The sequence below is a fragment of the Rhodotorula toruloides genome, assembly GCF_000320785.1.
Source record: "Rhodotorula toruloides NP11 unplaced genomic scaffold Scaffold17, whole genome shotgun sequence".
Taxonomy (NCBI): Eukaryota; Fungi; Basidiomycota; class Microbotryomycetes; order Sporidiobolales; family Sporidiobolaceae; genus Rhodotorula; species Rhodotorula toruloides.
In genome coordinates this window covers 95,781-111,592 of record NW_015622977.1, presented here as the reverse complement: position 1 = coordinate 111,592, position 15,812 = coordinate 95,781, and the positions used below count along the sequence as shown (strand labels likewise).

The following is a 15,812-nucleotide window of genomic DNA, read 5'->3' as shown; positions in this document are numbered from 1 at the left end:
GAGTACGGACAGGAGCAGTCGAGACGCCTCAAGGAGGAGGTTCAGACGCCATGCAGGCCGACAGACGAGCGGAAGGCGGGGCTTCACGGGACAGCGACGACGACCTCATCATCCTCGAGCCCACGAGCACCACGCCTACCAAGGAGCCTCGCCGACCAGCGACTACAAGGAACGGCGCCTCGACTCGGGGACCCACCCCTTCTATCCGCTCCTACCGCGCTTCCACCTCGGCATCCTCGTTCTCGAGACCTCCTCGCGGCAGCGAAGGATTCTCGTCGTCGCCTGCCTTGATCACCGACACATTCAGCGCAACCCCGTCAAAGCGTTTGAGGCGGGAGAAGAGTCCCGCTCCGGCAAAGACGAGTCTTCCGGTCGGCGTCCCTCGTCCTTCGACTGCCTCGTCGTCCCGGCTGTCGACTCGTTCGTCCCGCGTACCGCCGACGAGTCGTCCGCTCGGGTCAACACAAACCCGCTCCCCCGCTTCGACTCAAGAGTCACTCCTCTTAATCTCCGAAGAACCCCCGAGGAAACGGGAGAAGAAGCGGTCGACCACTCCCTCACCCTCACCGCCGCCCGCTCCCGCACCATCTCGGAAGCGGAAAGAGTCGCTTCTTCAGCCCCGTCCCGCTACGCCGCCCCGTCAACGATCCGTCGGTCCGTCGATCTCGCCCGCGACAGTCCGACCTCCTCGAACGCAGACCGCTTTGCGCCCCTTGCCAGTCCCGCCGCCCGCCGCCTTTGCCCTCCCCGGCCTTCCACTCAACCAAAAGGTCTCGCGCTCAGCCCGCTCCACACGTCACACGGCCTCTACTCTCCCCGCAGCCATATTCGAGACGGACTTTGCGGCTCTCGACCCTTCGTCGCGGTACAACTTGCAGCATTCGGTCCTCTTCCGCTTGGAGCACCTTCGCGAAGGTCCGCTTACTGTCGAACAAGGCGCCAAGAAAGGGTACGGCGCGCTGAAAGGCGCCGCCGGTGGAAAGGCCGGGGCGAAGCCGCCTACGGGGGTGCCGAGCTGGGCGAAGACGGTCGATGGGAAAGAGTGGCAAGAAGACCTCATTCGCCGTCTCTCGTCACGCCTCCTCGGCTCATCTTCGACTTCAGTCGACAACCCGCTCACCCCTCTCGTCTATGCCGCCGACGTCCAGGCTCTTCGCAGAGTCCTGCTTGGGCAGGCAGGCGGTACCGAGTGCTACCTGCTCGGCAAAGAATTCCCTTGCAAGACGGTCATCGTGGTTGGTTGGGTGACGCACCAGGAGTACCAGGAGACAGAGGGAGGATGGATCTACGTTGGTGCGTTCACTTAGCTCGCAAGGCAGGTCGCATGCGACTGACGTTTGACCTCTTCCTGCAGTCGACGACGGGACTGCCAACCTGACGGTCAAGTGCCCCGCGCCTGCGCCCGACCCCTTCGGGACGTACTCCGCCCCTCTCTCGCCCGCCCGCCTCATCCCGCACATTCGCAACGACGCCTCTACGTCGAACAGCAAGATGGCGTCTACGGCTTACGTCAAGCGCAAGTATGGCGACCTAGAAGAGCGCGCCGAGGAGAAGAGCGCGAAGACGGTCATTCCGCTTGGCGCGCTCGTCAAGGTTACCGGCATGGTCGAGGACTCGAAGTTCACGTGGGACGACGAGAAGCGGGTCGTGGCGAGTCGAATGGGTGCGGGAGTTCCTCGAGAGTATCCTCCTTTCTTGCTCACACCTCCCATCACGCAGACATGCTTCCCGATATCAACGCCCTCCCGGCACACCTCCTCCTCGTCTCTCGCCTTCATCGCGATGTCTATTCTCACGGTCTCGACCTTCAAGCCCGTCTTGCCGCCATCGAGCGCGCCGAAGCAGAAGAGCGGCAGAGGGAGTGGGAGGAAGGCAACACGCTCAGCAGTTCGGCGGGCAGTGACTGGGGCGGCGGTGCGAGTACAGCTGGCAGTCCCGACAAGCTGGTGCGTTGGCCTGCGATCTGCTTCGGACCATCGGCCTCATCTTGTCCCGCTGCAGCAGTACCGACCGACTCGGCCTTCGAAACTCGAACCAGAGGACCTGACCCTTTCGAACTTCATGGTCTACATCCGGCACCATCTCTTGCGCCACTTCGTTCGTGCCTTCGCCAACGAAGGCGACGCCTCTCCCTCCACGCCTCTCTCGCGCACCAGGTCGGCTTCCTTCCCTACATCGTCTCCCCCTCGATCCGGTCCAGTCGAGTACTCTCTTCCCTTTACCATCGCCGACCTCGCCGCCAACCGCCACCTCGCTCTCTTCGCCACCCGTCTCGTCCAGGAGCGAGCCAAACTCGCCGAGCAAAAGCAGCTCGAAAAGACACGTCTGCGTCAGACGGCTGTTTCGCTAGCAAGTGCTGTCGTGGGGACAGCTGCGCCAAAGCCCCCGAGGTCTTGGGTTGCTTCGGGGCCGATGGGCGGGCGGAAGGGGGGGTGGAGGAATGGTGGAAGGGGGGCAGCGAGCCTGCTCCTCCCGCCGCCGATGGCCTCGGCGTCCTCTTCCCGCTCGCGGGGCGGAGAGACGCAGGAGGAGCGCCGAGCACGGCGACAGAAGGAAAGGGAGGCCAAGCTCGAAGATGCCGGCCCGCTCAAAGGCGAGGCTCTGGAAAAGGAGGTCGTCAAGGTCTGGCGCGAGGCGATCAGGACGATGAGGGCGAACGGCATGATCGTCGAGTTTGTCGAGGGCCCAGAGGACGACGAAGACGACGAGAAGGCCGACTTCGAGCTGTCCTTCATCGACCGCAAGGCGTCGAGGAACGCGCTCGACGACCTTCCCGACCTCCCTTCTCGCCGATCTTTTTCACGCACCTCGCCCCCGACACAACAGCGAAGCGCCTCAACCGTCTCAGCCTGTCCTTGGGGCGACGTCAAGCTCGAGATGAGCAGTCCCAAGCTCTTGCCCGAAACGCCTCGCGCCTCGAAGCGGGTCAAGCGAGAGGAGCCGTCAAGTCCGGCCGTCGCGTGTCCGTGGGGGGACGTCAAGCTGGAGGGTATCGACGGGGATGACTCCGTCTTCAAGACGCCGCAGCCGGACTCCGTCTTCAAGACGCCGCAGCCGAAACGGATCAAGCAGTCGCTGTCGCCTCCCGTCAAGGTGGAGTCGCCATCCTCGCCCGCTTGGAATCTGCCGCCTTCCTTCCAACGCTCTTCGCCGACATCTCGAGCGCGTCGCTCTCCGTCGGCCGCTTCGGACGCCAGCTTCGCCACGACCGGGTCGCTGTCGGACGAAGCTCGACCTCAATCCTTCCAGCTCGTGACGGTCGCATCCCTCTGCCCGCTCGTTCTCGATCTCCTCTCCGCGGCGTACGCCTCGAACGTCTCGTCGCCGTCGGTTACCGAGGAGGACCTGCGCCAACGCATGTACCAGGACGACCGTTGGGCGCGTGTCGCGCTTTACAGCGAGGCGGTCAGCGCCGCTCTTTCGCGCCTCGCAACGCAAGGCCAGGTTGAGCGGCACGGTCAAGGGTGGAGACCTGTCAGACGGTGGTAGGCACCCGTGTAGTCGAAGGGTTAGCATGCTTGGCAGCAATCGCATCTTGCTTTGAAACTCTCCTTCGCGACGCTCGGGGCCGCGCATCGCAATCTTTGCAAGCTTTGAAGAATGTAAGGGGCGCACAGAAGCGACTTTCGCGGAGTTGCAAAAAATCGGGACTTTGTGCGTTCACCTCGGCGAGCGCTCTTCATCCTGCTCGCCGGCTCACCACTTGCTGGGCTCGTCAGTGCTGCAGAAACTTTCGCTACACACGGTCCTCCCCTCGCCATGACCAGCAACAAGCGCGAAGCCGACGCGCCGGCCGCTGCTCCTCGAGAAGGGACGCCCTCGAAACGACCACGCATCGATGACGGCGCGTCCGTGGCGCCTGTGCCGGCTGTGAAGGATATTTCGGATGCCTCTGTCGCGACTGGCCAGGCCGGCGAAGCGCCATCGAGTCCATTCAACCCGAAAGAGGCGGATTCACCATCGGTCAGGGGAAAGAAGGCGGGAGGGGGAAGAGGCGGCGGGCGCGGCGGTGGGCGAGGCGGGAAAGGCGGGAAGGGTGGTGGCAAGCCCGACAGTCGGTCAGGCGGAAGCAGGAATGCCGAGGCGGCGGCCAACAAGGCGAAGAAGGACGGCTTGAAGGAGGGAGACGGCGGAGCGGCGGGCAAGAACGCTGGGGGATCTGCTTCAGGTGCTGGAGGAGACGACAAGAGCGACAGGCTGCCGAAGCGGAAGGTCGCGGTGCTCATTGGCTACAACGGGATCGGCTACAAGGGCAGCCAGATGTGCGTTCCGCTCTGCTTCTCCGGTCGACCTCTCCCAAGCTCCGAACTGAGTCTCCCTGTACTTCACAGCAACCCTTCGCAAGCGACGATCGAGGGCGAGGTGTTCAAAGCGTTCGTTGCGGCTGGCGCCGTCAGCGAGGACAACTCGACAAGCCCGCAGAAGGTCAGCTGCTGTGCACTCTCGCTCCCTTCTTACGTATACTGACCCTTAACTTGTAGGTCTCCCTCGCGCGAGCGGCACGAACGGATGCGGGCGTCCACGCCGCCATGAATGTCCTCACCCTGAAGCTTATTCTCCAACCCGCTTCGAAGAAACCGGACACGTCGATTGAAGAGCACATCAACTCGTTCTTGCCGCCTGGCGTACGCATCTGGAAGACGCTGCGAGTGCAGGGCTCGTTCGACCCGCGACGAGGATGCGACCAGCGGCACTACCAGTACACCCTGCCGACGCACGTCTTCCTCGGGCCGAAATCGGGTACGCCGATGAGCGACATGCTCGAGCGCGTTCGAGCCGAGACTTCGTCGACTGCTGCGTCGTCCACCACCGCCGAGGCCTCCCCCGTGATCGCGGCGTCGAAGGCGTTCTGGTCGTCGCGGCCAGCGGACTGCGCCTTCACCGATGACATCCAAGCGAAGAAGGCGTGGCGAATGCCACAAGAAGTACTGGACCAGGCCAAGTCATTCATCGCGGCGTACGAGGGCTCGCACAACTACTACAACTTCACCGTTGGCAAGGACTTCCGGGATCGAAGCTGCCAGCGCGTCATGCGCAAGCTTGAGGTGCGCTCGACTATTCCTTCGTTCTTGTAAGCGGGTGCTCACCGGTCAAGTCGAACAGCTCTCCGAGCCGTTCGTTGTCAACGACACCGAGTACATCTCCGTCTCCTTCCTCGGGCAATCCTTCATGCTGCACCAGATCGTACGGTCCGCCAGCCTTCCTTCAGATCTTTATCCTCACTGACGGTGTATCACTAACGCAGCGCAAGATGATCGGCCTCTTCGTCCTCGCCGTCCGATCCGCTACTCCTCCCTCGCTCGTCCCCGAGACTTTCGGACCCTCGCGCATCCACATCCCGAAGGCGCCCGGTCTCGGTCTCCTGCTCCTGGAACCGCAGTACATCGAGTACAACAAGCGCGTCGGCGAGGCGAACGCCAAGCTTGACGAGCTGCTGAGTGCAGGCAGGATCGACGACAAGGCGCACAAGGACCAGATTCGGGACGCGATCGACCCGACGCAGCTCGGCTTGATGGACAAGATCGAGGAGTTCAAGCGCGAGCAGGTGTACAAGCGCATGTGGGATGTCGAGGAGAAGGACCTCGTCTTTGCCAAGTGGCTCCAGTACCTTGACATGTACTCGGGACCCGACTTTGAGTGCGTTCTCGACCTTCCAGTCGTTCGCTGCGCGTTGCTCACCCCCGAACCTTGCAGATACCTCAACCCGAAGGGCGTCATCCCAGCGTCAGCGACTTATAAAAAGGGCGAGAACCCCGAGATGAACCGCCGCGTGGACGGCGAGCAGACTCGTGCGCCAGGAGAAGCGGATGAGGAGCAGGATGCAGCAGGAGGCGACGACGAGTAGCGGCCAGCCCGGACCTGCAATATCTTAGCAAGCCCGCTCGCGATACCTTTCTCAATCGCCTCGCGAACGCCAGAAAGCTGAGAGACAGTTCGATTGATGCGATTGCGAGCTCGTGCTACGTTTTCTGCTCAAATGACGGCCGTCCTCGTTCGCTGGAAAAGCTGGTCGACCACGTCCCGCACGTGTCCGATCGTCTCGAGGGTCGCTTCGTAGGTGGCCTGCGAACGCGCGATCGGTCAGTACGTGCGAGAGCTACACGGATTGGAGGTGAGGACGCACGTCGACTTCGGGCTCGTCAAAGACGATCAGACAGCCGGCACCCTGGTCGAGGATGCCGTGGAAGACCTTGTCGAGGATCATCTGACTCAGCCTGCAGTTCAATACGCGTCAATACCAGCGACCCGGCCCCGAACAGTCGCGTCCCGCACGAAGCGAAAGCGCTAGCGAAGCAGCTCGCAACTCACTTGATCTCGACATCCCGCACCGGCTGCTTGACCATCTCCGCGACATGCTTGATCTCGACGCGCGAGTAAGGCTCGATGATGCGGACGAGGTTCTGCTCAAGGAGCGTGTCGTACAGCGCTGCGAGGTGGTTGCGAATGATCGGATCGTCGGAGAGTTCTGCATTTGCCGAGGCCGGACGCAAACCGTCAGACCGTGTGCACCACGGTAGACACCGTTGCGGGACAGCGCCTCGACGCACCCTTCTTCCGGTCCTTCAACTCGCGCTCAAAGTCCTGCAAGCTCCGCTCCTCGTGCGCCTTCGCAACCGCCTTCATCGCCTCGACATCCGGACCCGCATACCGCTGCGCCGACTTGCCCGCCACGATCGACTTGACGTCTTCCGCCTGCATCGAACCTACGAGTTAGCCTGAAAGGGAGTGGGGGGAAGGGCGGGGCGAGACGAACCAGGTTGAGCATGATCTTGCAGAGGAGCATGTACTTGAGCGCAGGGACGGCTTTGGGGTCGTCCTGGCCCGAGTAGCCCTCAAACGCCTCGAAGAAGTAGGAGTACCTGTGCACGAGCGAGAAGGCGAGGTCAGTCGGATCAAGGAGATCAGGCGCACGAGAACCTCAACGCACGCAGTCTTGTAGTCCTTGTCCTCCGCATGCAATACGCCGGACTGCATGTCGAGGCTAGCCTGCAACAGCGGCGGGCAGTAGATCGCATTCGCGGCTGTCCGTGCCGAAGTCAGGGCGGCCTTGGCCTTGGGCATGTTGGCGAGTGCGTGGTTGACGCGCGACTCGAGGAGGTGCACTTCGGTCAGGATCATCTTGTCGTCGAGCTTCTTGAGTTCGCGAAGGAGGGAGTTGATGAGCGAGAGGGCATCTTTGTAGTTCTGGTTGTCGATGTAGCTGCAGCGACGACCAGTCCGTCAGCTCAGCGGTAGGACAGCGTATTGTGGACGGAGCGCACAGAGCAACAAGCCGAGTCTCGAGGTTCTGCTTGAGGAAGATGCGCTTCTCGCCCTTCGCCCACTCCGCACTCTCCTTCACCGCGTCGATCTGCACTTGCGTGCTGCCGGGGATGTCACCAAAGAAGTCGAGCAGGTTTCGAACTACGCGTGTGCGGAGGTCAGCTCGGAAAGAAGCCCTTCAGGAAGCGAGACGCACTGAGTTTGGCCGTCTTCGCCTTCGCCATGTGCTCCACCAGTGGTCGCGATGACTTCAGCACTTCTGCCAGAGCATCCGCATTCCTGTATAATACCCTCGGTCAGCCTCGCGGGGCAGAACGAGCGCTGAAGGGGTAGGGGTGCGCACTTCGCGTCCCGGTACAGCTCTCCCAGCTTCAAGATCGCCTGTTCCTTGTCCCGCAGCAGCTCGTCATCCCTCGGCCCTGCATTGCGACGGTCAAGGGGTCAGCTGTGCGCGTGTGCGTGTGTGCAAGTGCGGCGAGGTGACGACTCGCCTGCAGGCTGTGCAAGGACATCTCTGAGCGCGCGCTCGCGTTCCCTGGGGTCGTCGTGAGCGAGAGCAGTCTGCAGCCGTGAGCTCGAACCAGCAGCGTGTGCCATCTGAGCGAGAAAGAGGTGGTGGGTCAGGATCAACCAAGCGATGATGAGGCCTGCTCTTGTCCACTCGCTGCTCTCGCTCAGTTGACTGCCTGGACTCGCTCAGCCAGACCCATTGCACTGCTTCTCTCGACCGACGCACCCTCCCGAACGAACCGCGCGAAACGATGGCGTCTGTCTCGACCGCCCCCTCCGCAGGCGACGACGCTCCCCTGCCCATCCCGAACCTCGCCCTGCCCCAGCTTGCGTTCGTCTTGACGGAACCCAAGGCGCAGCACAAGCGCGAGGGCGCACAGGAGCGGCTGCTCAAGGGGATCGAGGATGACGGTTCGTCACCTTCCGCTCGCTTTCACGTCTGTGCCTTCCGCAGAGCTGCTGATGGCCACGAGGGAGTCCGGCAAGCTGACGAACGCTCTTGCTCGCAGAGATGGCGCCGTACCTTTCCCACCTTACCTCCACCTCTGTCCTTCCTCCTCAATCCGATCTTCTCTCGCGGCTGCAACAACGCAACAAGGACGAACTCGCACGGCTCGACGCAAAACTCGAGGACGCGAAGACGAACCTCGGCGAGACGGAAGTCAGTGATGTGTTGCGGGAACGGGCGACGTATTTGGCGCGGATTGGCGAGAAGGTATGTTTCGCTTCGCTTGCAGGCTCCTGTCTTTGTTGGAAGAGGCTGACCAATGATGTGCAGGACGAGGCTGTGAAGGCGCACGAGGAGGCGTTCGAAAAGTCGGCAGGGAAGGGCACGAAGATTGACCTTGTCCTCTCTATCATCCGCATCGGTTTCTTCCACTCCGACCACGAGCTCGTCATGTCCAACATTGACCGCGCGCAAAAGTGTGTGCACTCATCGTGTTGATGGCTGAACTGGAGCTGACCTTCGGGCGTGTAACAGGCTGGTAGACGAGGGAGGCGACTGGGACCGCCGAAACCGCCTCAAGGTGTACGAGGGCGTCCACCTTCTCTCGATCCGCAACTTCAAGAAGGGCGCAGACCTCCTCCTCGACGCGTTGCCGACATTTACGGCGACCGAGCTGATCGAGTACGACGACTTTGTCGTCTTGTGCGTGTTGGCGGGCGTGCTGGCGCTCGAGCGGAAGGACCTGAAGAAGAAGGTGCGTTGCGAATTCCGGCTCCACATGCCGCTCGGAGAAGCGACGGGACTAGGCTGATGACTCGATTCACTCGTCGTACAGGTCATTGACGCGCCCGAAGTCATCGCCGTCGTTCCCAATGTCCCGACGATCAAGAACTTTGCCGAGTCGCTCTACAAGTCCGACTACGCCACCTTCTTCCGCTGCCTCGGTTTGTCCCTCCCGTGCCCCCTCCGTCTCTCTCGCTGACCCGTTCCCTCCTGCAGCCACCGTCGAAGAACACCACTTCCTCCCTTCGCGCCTTCTCTCCGTCCACTCGCGGTACTACACTCGCGAGTTGCGCGTCAAGGCGTATGCGCAGTTGTTGGAGAGCTACAGGAGCGTCACGCTCGAGAGCTTGTGCAGCGCGTTCGGCGTCTCAAAAGAGTGGTTGGACAAGTGAGTCTCTCGGCTTCCGCTCTCTGTCTCACGGCGCCGTGCCAGAGCTCGATGCTCGCCTCACCCCGCTTGTCTACGACGAGAGTCGGGGCTGACCCCTGCTCCTGCCTCGCAGCGACCTTGCGCGCTTCATCTCCTCCGGCCGCCTCACCTGCACGATCGACCGCGTCAACGGCGTCGTCGAGACGCACCGTCCCGACGCAAAGAACGCGCGCTACAACGCCGTCATCAAGCAGGGCGACGCGGTGCTGACGAGCGTGCAGAGGTTGAGTAGGGTCATTGGCTGAGCTGGCGAGGCGTAGCTGCAACCTGAAGTGTCGCATGCCATCTTTCACTACGGTTGAGAGGCGTCCCGTGAGAGAGAAAGTGCTGGTTGATCCGGCAACCGTTGCAGCAAGATGACGGGCTCACGATCCGACTGCCCAGCACTCGAATCCGACGACCTCAAACTTGCCCGTCTCCTGCTTGCCCGCGCTGTCCGCGTCCTTCTCCCCGTCCCCTCCGCCTCTCGCCTTGACATCCACCAACGGCTCATTCCTATACGTCTCGCACGTCCCCGTCCATCCCCTTTCAAACACCCCGTCGATCCACAACCCGAAAACGCCGTCTTCTCCCCCGCCGAAAGCGAGGAACTGGGAAGAGGCGTGCTGGAAGTAGGTGTTGCGGAAGGTGGGCTTGAAGACGCGGACGGAGGAGCCGAGGCGGAAGTCGGACGGTGGGAAGGGGACAGATTTCCAGAGGAAGCTGCCCGCGGCGCTTGTCGTTAGTACGGAGCTTCCTGAAGTGCAGGCAAGCGGACTCACCAACTCCCGTCCCCGCTCCACCGCTGGGCCCTCGTCTCCCTCGACGCACTCGAGTCCTTCAGCGCCTCGGAACAATAACCCCCAAACACCTCTCCCCTCTCGCTCTTGACCACCAACACGAAGCCTCCGTCGCGGTCTTTGAGGCCGCGAGAGAGGTTCGTGAAGAGCGTTTGGAGCGAGATGCCGTGTTGGTCGAGCGAGTAGAGGAGCGTCCAGCGCGGGGAGAGGCGCAGGCGCGGTGGGAGGGCTGAGCGGATCTGCGACGGAACGTAGATCTCCATGTCAGCGTCGCACCCGGTAGCTTGGCGCTGGACAGAGGTAGAACACGACTTCGACTCACACCTTCCGCAACATCCTCCTCTAAAACCCGCACCACCCCCGGCCTAACACCCACAAGTTTGATCGGCTGCGCAGCCGGATCGAACCCCCCTTGACCCGTCGTCGCCGCTCTCTGAGGCTGAGGTTTCCGCTCTAATACGTCGGGCGAAGCGAGAGACGAGACGTGTGCGGATTGAGAGTGTGATTGGGTGTGTTGGGAGAAGAAGGAGGAGAGGGTCGAGTGGGTGTTTGTGGCGAGGGAAGAGGTGAATGCTGATGCGGCTGTTGAGAGCGTTGCTGAGGCGCTCGCAGCGGAAGGGAAAGAGGAAGACCTGAGAGACCCGAATATCCCGCTCCCTCCCAGCCCCCCTCCTCCGTTCGTGTTCGTAGAGGACCCAGCAATGTCAGCATCCTGAAAGTCCCCCCACTCCGCACTGATATTCCCCTCCATAGCCTGCTCGATCCCTTTCTCCCACTCCTCCGCCTCTCCCTCCCCTTCCTTTTTCCCTCCACTCTTCGTCCGCGTCCGACTTCGAGAATGTCCAGGCGAATGAAAAGGATCCGCAAAGACGGATGTTTCGGCGGGTGGAGAAGTGGGCGTGTGGAAAGAGGTGGAGGAGGAGAGGTCCATTAGGCTTGAGAGGCGGCGGGGTGGGGAGAAGGACGCGTGGCTCATTGAGGGTCGGCGGCGCGGGGAAGGGGGGATCGAGACTGGCGCGGCGGATGAAGAAGGTGTCGAGGAGGAAGAGGGGAGAAGCGAGGTGGGTTCGTCGACGAACGCAAGAGGCGGAGGTTTCGTCGCCTCGAACGGTTCCCTCTGCAAATCCTGCAGAACCCGCTCTTCACGCGCTTCTTGCGCCCGTCGAAGGCGATCCGCTACATTCACCTGAGTCGCACTCGAAGACGAGCCGACCTCCAGCCCGTTCAACAGTCCCCCAAGCGGGTCTTCTCCCGTCCGTACGTCTTCCGCACGAACTTCCTGCATAGTCGGCGCGAACGAAGTCGGTGTAGCGGAGGACGAGGAGGAAGGAGGAGGTGGGGGAAAGAGCGGTCCCTGCGTCTTTGGCGAGCCTGTTCGTGGCGTTGAGCGCGAAGAGGAGGACGGAGCGAGTGGGTCGAGGTCTGAGAGGTCTATGAGTGGCGGAGGGGGCATTGCGGCGATGTCAAGAGGGGCGAACGGAGATGACGAAGGAGACGGGCGCGAGAGGTGTGAGCGGGGTGCTGGAGGGATGGAGAGGGTCGACTGGGTAGTTTGGGTCGTCCAGGCAGTGCAGCAGCGCAGGAAGGCAAGAAGGGTGGGAAGAGGCGGAGCGAGGGCGCGACGTCGCTACCGACGGAAGCCAGAACGCTCGCCTCGTTCGTAAGTCCCGGCGCCGAAGGACGCTCCCTGACAGCATGTCTACAGTCTCAACCCAGCGTGTCCCGTGTCAAAATCCGAGCAACGCGGCGTCCAACTCGGCCGCCTCGCTCCGCGTTCTCTCGCACGCAGCTGCAACGCCTCGACTCGTGCCTTCGTACAAAACACCACACGTTGCAGAGCAAAGCCCCCGTCCGTCCGTTCGACAAACCCGAGAGCCCGCCTCCACAAAGCGCCCATTCCAACCTCTCGCAAATTACTTGAGGGGGATCTGCGCACACCGTCACAGTCAGCGAGGCGGTCCAGAACGCAAGGGAGGGTGAGGAGGGAGGGAGGGTGAGACGCACGAAACGCGACGAGTGGGTGGCACCGATACCCGGGCGACCGTGGCGGACGGGCTTGTAGGTGATCGAGAACTCGCCGAGGTAGAAGCCGACCATCTCGGGCTTGATCTCGACCGAGTCTGCGCACACGAGCGTCAGCGAGTGAGCAGTTACTCGAACGGGAGGGAGTAGTGTTGACGCACTGAAGACCTTTCCGTTGTAGATTCCGACGACCGATCCAATCATCTCGGGGACGATGATCATGTCACGGAGGTGGGTCTTGACGACGGCGGGCTTCTCGTTGGGCTGAGCCTCGGTCTTGGCCTTGCGGAGCTTCTTCATGAGCGCGAGGGGCTTGCGCTTGAGGCCGCGCTGGAAGCGGCGGCGGGCACGCGCGTGAACGAGCTCGGTGAAGGCTGCCGAGTCGAGGTCGAGCAGCTGGGCGAGCTGCACACGTGACGAGTCCTCCAGTCAGCGGAGGGGCGGCAGGCGGAGGTGAGAGCGGAGTGCGCACCTCGACGCCACGGTAGGAGAACTTCTTGAAGGTGCGGGCCTTGCGGCGCTCGGCAGCAGCCTCGTCAGCGTTCATATTGACCTGCGTGAGCACATATCGGGAGTCAGTCCCGTGTTGCGAGGGTTGCGCGAGGATGTGAGGGGGTGGTTGAGGTGGGTCGACGGCGTGGGCTGCGGCGGGTCGAGGCGGTCGTCCCAGTGTCCCAGCAGCACTTGTCCTTGCACCTCGTGAGCCCATCCAGCCCATTCCATGCGCCCGTCACCTGCCCCTGTCCAGCTGCCTCGAGCTCCCACCCAGTCCCGCCTCGACACTCCTCACCCCCTCCCTGCGCGCCCAGTCCGCCCGTCCGCGCATTCTACGCCCGATACTCCATTCCCATGCATGACTGACGGTGGCGTGTGGTGCGTGTGTCGCTCGAGCGGTGTGCGAAAAGAGCGTCTGTGTCGAAGTTGGCGAGTCGGTGTCGCGCTGAGCTCGCGCGCGTTTGGGCGTTGACAGGCGGGGTGGGAGTGTTGTGTAGCAGTGTGTGAGAGGGAGTTACTTGCCTGTGGGAGTGACCGAAGTGGAGAGAGAGAGCGCCCGTCGTCGTCGCTGGCTGGACGTGCGCGCGAGCTCCGACCGCACCGCAAAAGCTCGCCCTCGCCCCGCTCGCTCTCTCCCTGCTCTCTCACATCGCGCGGCCGCTCAACACAGCTTAAAGGTCCAGTCCAGCTCACGGTACATCACCACTCTCACTCTCTCTCGCTCTCGGCACCCGTCTTCGAACCATCTCGCACCGACAACTCGTCGACCACCTGCCTCGAAAAAGACCGACACCTCGCAGCGCACGCGGTAGGAGGGGCTAGAAAGAGCGCACTGGGTGGATAAAGGCAGCGGAGGATGTTGACTGGGGCTGGGAACACGCGGACGGGCGGGCACACCTCGCACACTACAGCAAACTCCCCTCTCCTCGAAACCCGCACATCTGACACCCGCACGTACACTCTTGTCCACTACGCAGATGAAGCACGTCGCCGCCTACCTCCTCCTCGTCTCTGCCGGCAACACCTCGCCCTCGGCCGAGGACGTCAAGAAGGTCCTCGCCGCCGCCGAGTCCGTCCCCTCCCCTCGCTCTCCCCTCCCTCCAGCTCACTCGCTGACGCTCGTTCGCATGCAGCATTCAGGCCGACGACGAGCGCCTCTCGGTCCTCATCAAGGAGCTCGAGGGCAAGGACGTCAACGAGGTCATTGCCGAGGGATCCAAGAAGCTCGCTTCCGTCCCCTCGGGCGGCGCTGCCCCCGCCGCTGCTGCTGGCGGCGCTGCCGCTGGTGGTGCCGCCGAGGAGAAGGCCGAGGACAAGCCCGCCGAGAAGGTGCGTTCAAATCGTCGATTTCGAGGATCGTCGTCGGATTCCTCCGTTTCTTTCGTCCACTGAGGCTGACCTTTGCTCGCCCGCGACCCCCTCTATCGTTACCACATCAGGAGGAAGAATCTGACGACGACATGTATATCGAGCTTTCCTCTCTCTCCCCTCTTTCACTTCGCGCCTTGGTCTCCCAGACCTCTGCGCACCCCTCTTCCTCCGCCAACCTCGCTCCCGTTTCGCCCCATAGCATACTAACTCTCCTCTTTCCACAGGGGCTTCGGTCTCTTCGACTAAGGTACTCGCCATCCCCCCTCCCTCGACGAGGCAACGCGTCGTGTGTGTTCTCTCCTCCTCAACGAGCGGGTCCGGTTGTAGTTTCGCTCGGGTGTTACTCGCTAGGAGCGGGGGAATGTGCACATGCGCTTGCTTTCTCTCTCTCTCTCTTTGCGGTTTGAGGAGCGAGGATCGAGGTGTTGGCGAGAGATTCGCGTCTGAGAGGCGAAGGCCTTCTCTCCTTCGTTCAGTCCCTCTTTGCTCGCGCCCGCTTCCATCGCTGCGCTGAGCCTTCGCAGCACTCGCTGCTGCCGGGGAGAAGAGAATGCAGGGTTGTTCGTCTCGTCGGCTTCTCAGTTGACCTTCCTTCATCGCTGCCTCACCTCTCCTTTCTCGCTGCACCACCCGCAATCAGTCTGGCGGATCGAAACGTCCTGCTCATTTGTACAAGCCCACACCACCCTTCCACCACCCTCTCCGCTACACATCCCACCACTCGCCCTCCCACTGCCCTCCCCTCCCCTCGCGCCTAATCCGCACCTCGCGCTCACTCTCCACGTTCGAGCGGTATCGCACTTCCTCCACTCGGCTCTTCTGCAAATCAGCAAGGAGCGAGGCGAGGCGGTCTGCGTGGTCGAGGAAGAAGAAGCTGGGCGAGGTAGTTGGGGTGGAGGGTTTGTCCGCGCCGAGGAGACCCGAGCTCGTGGCGACAGTTTCGGAGACGGAGGCAGGGATGGCGGAGACGAGGGTGCGCAGGGGGCGGTGGGGGAGGATTTTGAAGACGGAGGGGAGGTAGGTCGAGACGAGGTTGTCCCTCTGGGGAGCCAGACGAGGCGCGACAAAGGTGAGATGCCTGCGATGTGCGGGAACATGACTGACTCGGTGAACGCACCTGAGAGGAGTCGTTGCCGGAGGGAGCGGCGAACGAGCCGGGCGGGATAGGCGTCGCAGAGACGGATTCGTCCGTGACGAGCCCGAAGCCTGAGATGATGAGCTTGCGGAGTGAGGGAAACATGGAGAGAAAGTGTGGGAGAGAGGCGAGATTGTCGCGCTTGGTAGTCTGCAGAGCGGTAAGCGAACTCGGCTTGATCCCGAGGAGGCGCAGAGCTCTTTCTCGAACGTACCTGGGAGTAGTCGGTACCGGACGGATGCTCGTGCAGCGTGACGCACTCGATCGAGTCGATGCGGATGTTGTTCTTCCACCACCGGAGGTCGCCAAAGCCAAAGAAGCGCAGGTGCTTGATTGAAGTCGTCGGCTGCATAAACTCGAGCAGCGTCGGGATGACCTCCTCGTAATAGACCGTGTCGGGTTCCTCGCACTTCCCCAGGCTGAGCGTCATGACCTGGATCGTAAGTTCCTCGACGGCGACCTCGCGCGGGTTCTGTTGCCCCGTAAGTTTGGTTAGACGCGCTCCTGACAGCAAGGAAGCGATCCTGGCGTACCTCCGGTGCGAAGACCTTCTCGAAAGCCTCGATGACGCATGCC

At 62.4% G+C, this 15,812-nt stretch overlaps 8 protein-coding genes across 8 annotated transcripts; 4 read left to right on the top strand and 4 right to left on the bottom strand.

Annotated features, from left to right (window-relative positions):
• Positions 1–50: 50 nt before the first annotated feature.
• On the top strand, positions 51–3,489 carry RHTO_02181 (nucleic acid-binding, OB-fold-like domain protein; the record flags this gene model as incomplete). Its single annotated transcript, XM_016415859.1, has 4 exons — positions 51–1,293; positions 1,355–1,663; positions 1,720–1,946; positions 2,002–3,489. The coding sequence occupies 4 exons, from the start codon at positions 51–53 to the stop codon at positions 3,487–3,489; spliced, it is 3,267 nt and encodes a 1,088-aa protein (XP_016271993.1).
• A 270-nt stretch (positions 3,490–3,759) lies between these two features.
• Positions 3,760–5,845, top strand: RHTO_02180 (tRNA pseudouridine synthase A; the record flags this gene model as incomplete). The annotated part of the gene is made up of 6 exons (XM_016415858.1): positions 3,760–4,262; positions 4,332–4,425; positions 4,482–5,045; positions 5,104–5,184; positions 5,246–5,637; positions 5,695–5,845. 6 exons carry the CDS (start codon positions 3,760–3,762, stop codon positions 5,843–5,845), a joined length of 1,785 nt encoding a protein of 594 aa, XP_016272025.1.
• Positions 5,846–5,973: 128 nt separating this feature from the next.
• On the bottom strand, positions 5,974–7,775 carry RHTO_02179 (26S proteasome non-atpase regulatory subunit 11; the record flags this gene model as incomplete). Its single annotated transcript, XM_016415857.1, has 10 exons — positions 5,974–6,063; positions 6,125–6,215; positions 6,310–6,466; positions 6,549–6,693; positions 6,755–6,860; positions 6,929–7,201; positions 7,263–7,404; positions 7,460–7,542; positions 7,607–7,682; positions 7,748–7,775. 10 exons carry the CDS (start codon positions 7,773–7,775, stop codon positions 5,974–5,976), a joined length of 1,191 nt encoding a protein of 396 aa, XP_016272100.1.
• A 249-nt stretch (positions 7,776–8,024) lies between these two features.
• On the top strand, positions 8,025–9,679 carry RHTO_02178 (26S proteasome regulatory subunit N7; the record flags this gene model as incomplete). Its single annotated transcript, XM_016415856.1, has 7 exons — positions 8,025–8,184; positions 8,283–8,488; positions 8,552–8,697; positions 8,756–8,975; positions 9,057–9,165; positions 9,221–9,392; positions 9,508–9,679. 7 exons carry the CDS (start codon positions 8,025–8,027, stop codon positions 9,677–9,679), a joined length of 1,185 nt encoding a protein of 394 aa, XP_016271998.1.
• A 120-nt stretch (positions 9,680–9,799) lies between these two features.
• Positions 9,800–11,666, bottom strand: RHTO_02177 (oxidation resistance protein 1; the record flags this gene model as incomplete). Its single annotated transcript, XM_016415855.1, has 3 exons — positions 9,800–10,136; positions 10,196–10,452; positions 10,536–11,666. The coding sequence occupies 3 exons, from the start codon at positions 11,664–11,666 to the stop codon at positions 9,800–9,802; spliced, it is 1,725 nt and encodes a 574-aa protein (XP_016272174.1).
• Positions 11,667–12,126: 460 nt separating this feature from the next.
• Positions 12,127–12,782, bottom strand: RHTO_02176 (40S ribosomal protein s15; the record flags this gene model as incomplete). Its single annotated transcript, XM_016415854.1, has 4 exons — positions 12,127–12,141; positions 12,218–12,333; positions 12,397–12,640; positions 12,708–12,782. The coding sequence occupies 4 exons, from the start codon at positions 12,780–12,782 to the stop codon at positions 12,127–12,129; spliced, it is 450 nt and encodes a 149-aa protein (XP_016272133.1).
• Positions 12,783–13,707: 925 nt separating this feature from the next.
• RHTO_02175 (60S acidic ribosomal protein p2) lies at positions 13,708–14,347 on the top strand (the record flags this gene model as incomplete). The annotated part of the gene is made up of 4 exons (XM_016415853.1): positions 13,708–13,799; positions 13,864–14,059; positions 14,170–14,192; positions 14,326–14,347. The coding sequence occupies 4 exons, from the start codon at positions 13,708–13,710 to the stop codon at positions 14,345–14,347; spliced, it is 333 nt and encodes a 110-aa protein (XP_016272048.1).
• A 459-nt stretch (positions 14,348–14,806) lies between these two features.
• Positions 14,807–15,666, bottom strand: RHTO_02174 (uncharacterized protein; the record flags this gene model as incomplete). Its single annotated transcript, XM_016415852.1, has 3 exons — positions 14,807–15,142; positions 15,219–15,386; positions 15,451–15,666. The coding sequence occupies 3 exons, from the start codon at positions 15,664–15,666 to the stop codon at positions 14,807–14,809; spliced, it is 720 nt and encodes a 239-aa protein (XP_016272180.1).
• Between the last annotated feature and the right edge of the window lie 146 nt (positions 15,667–15,812).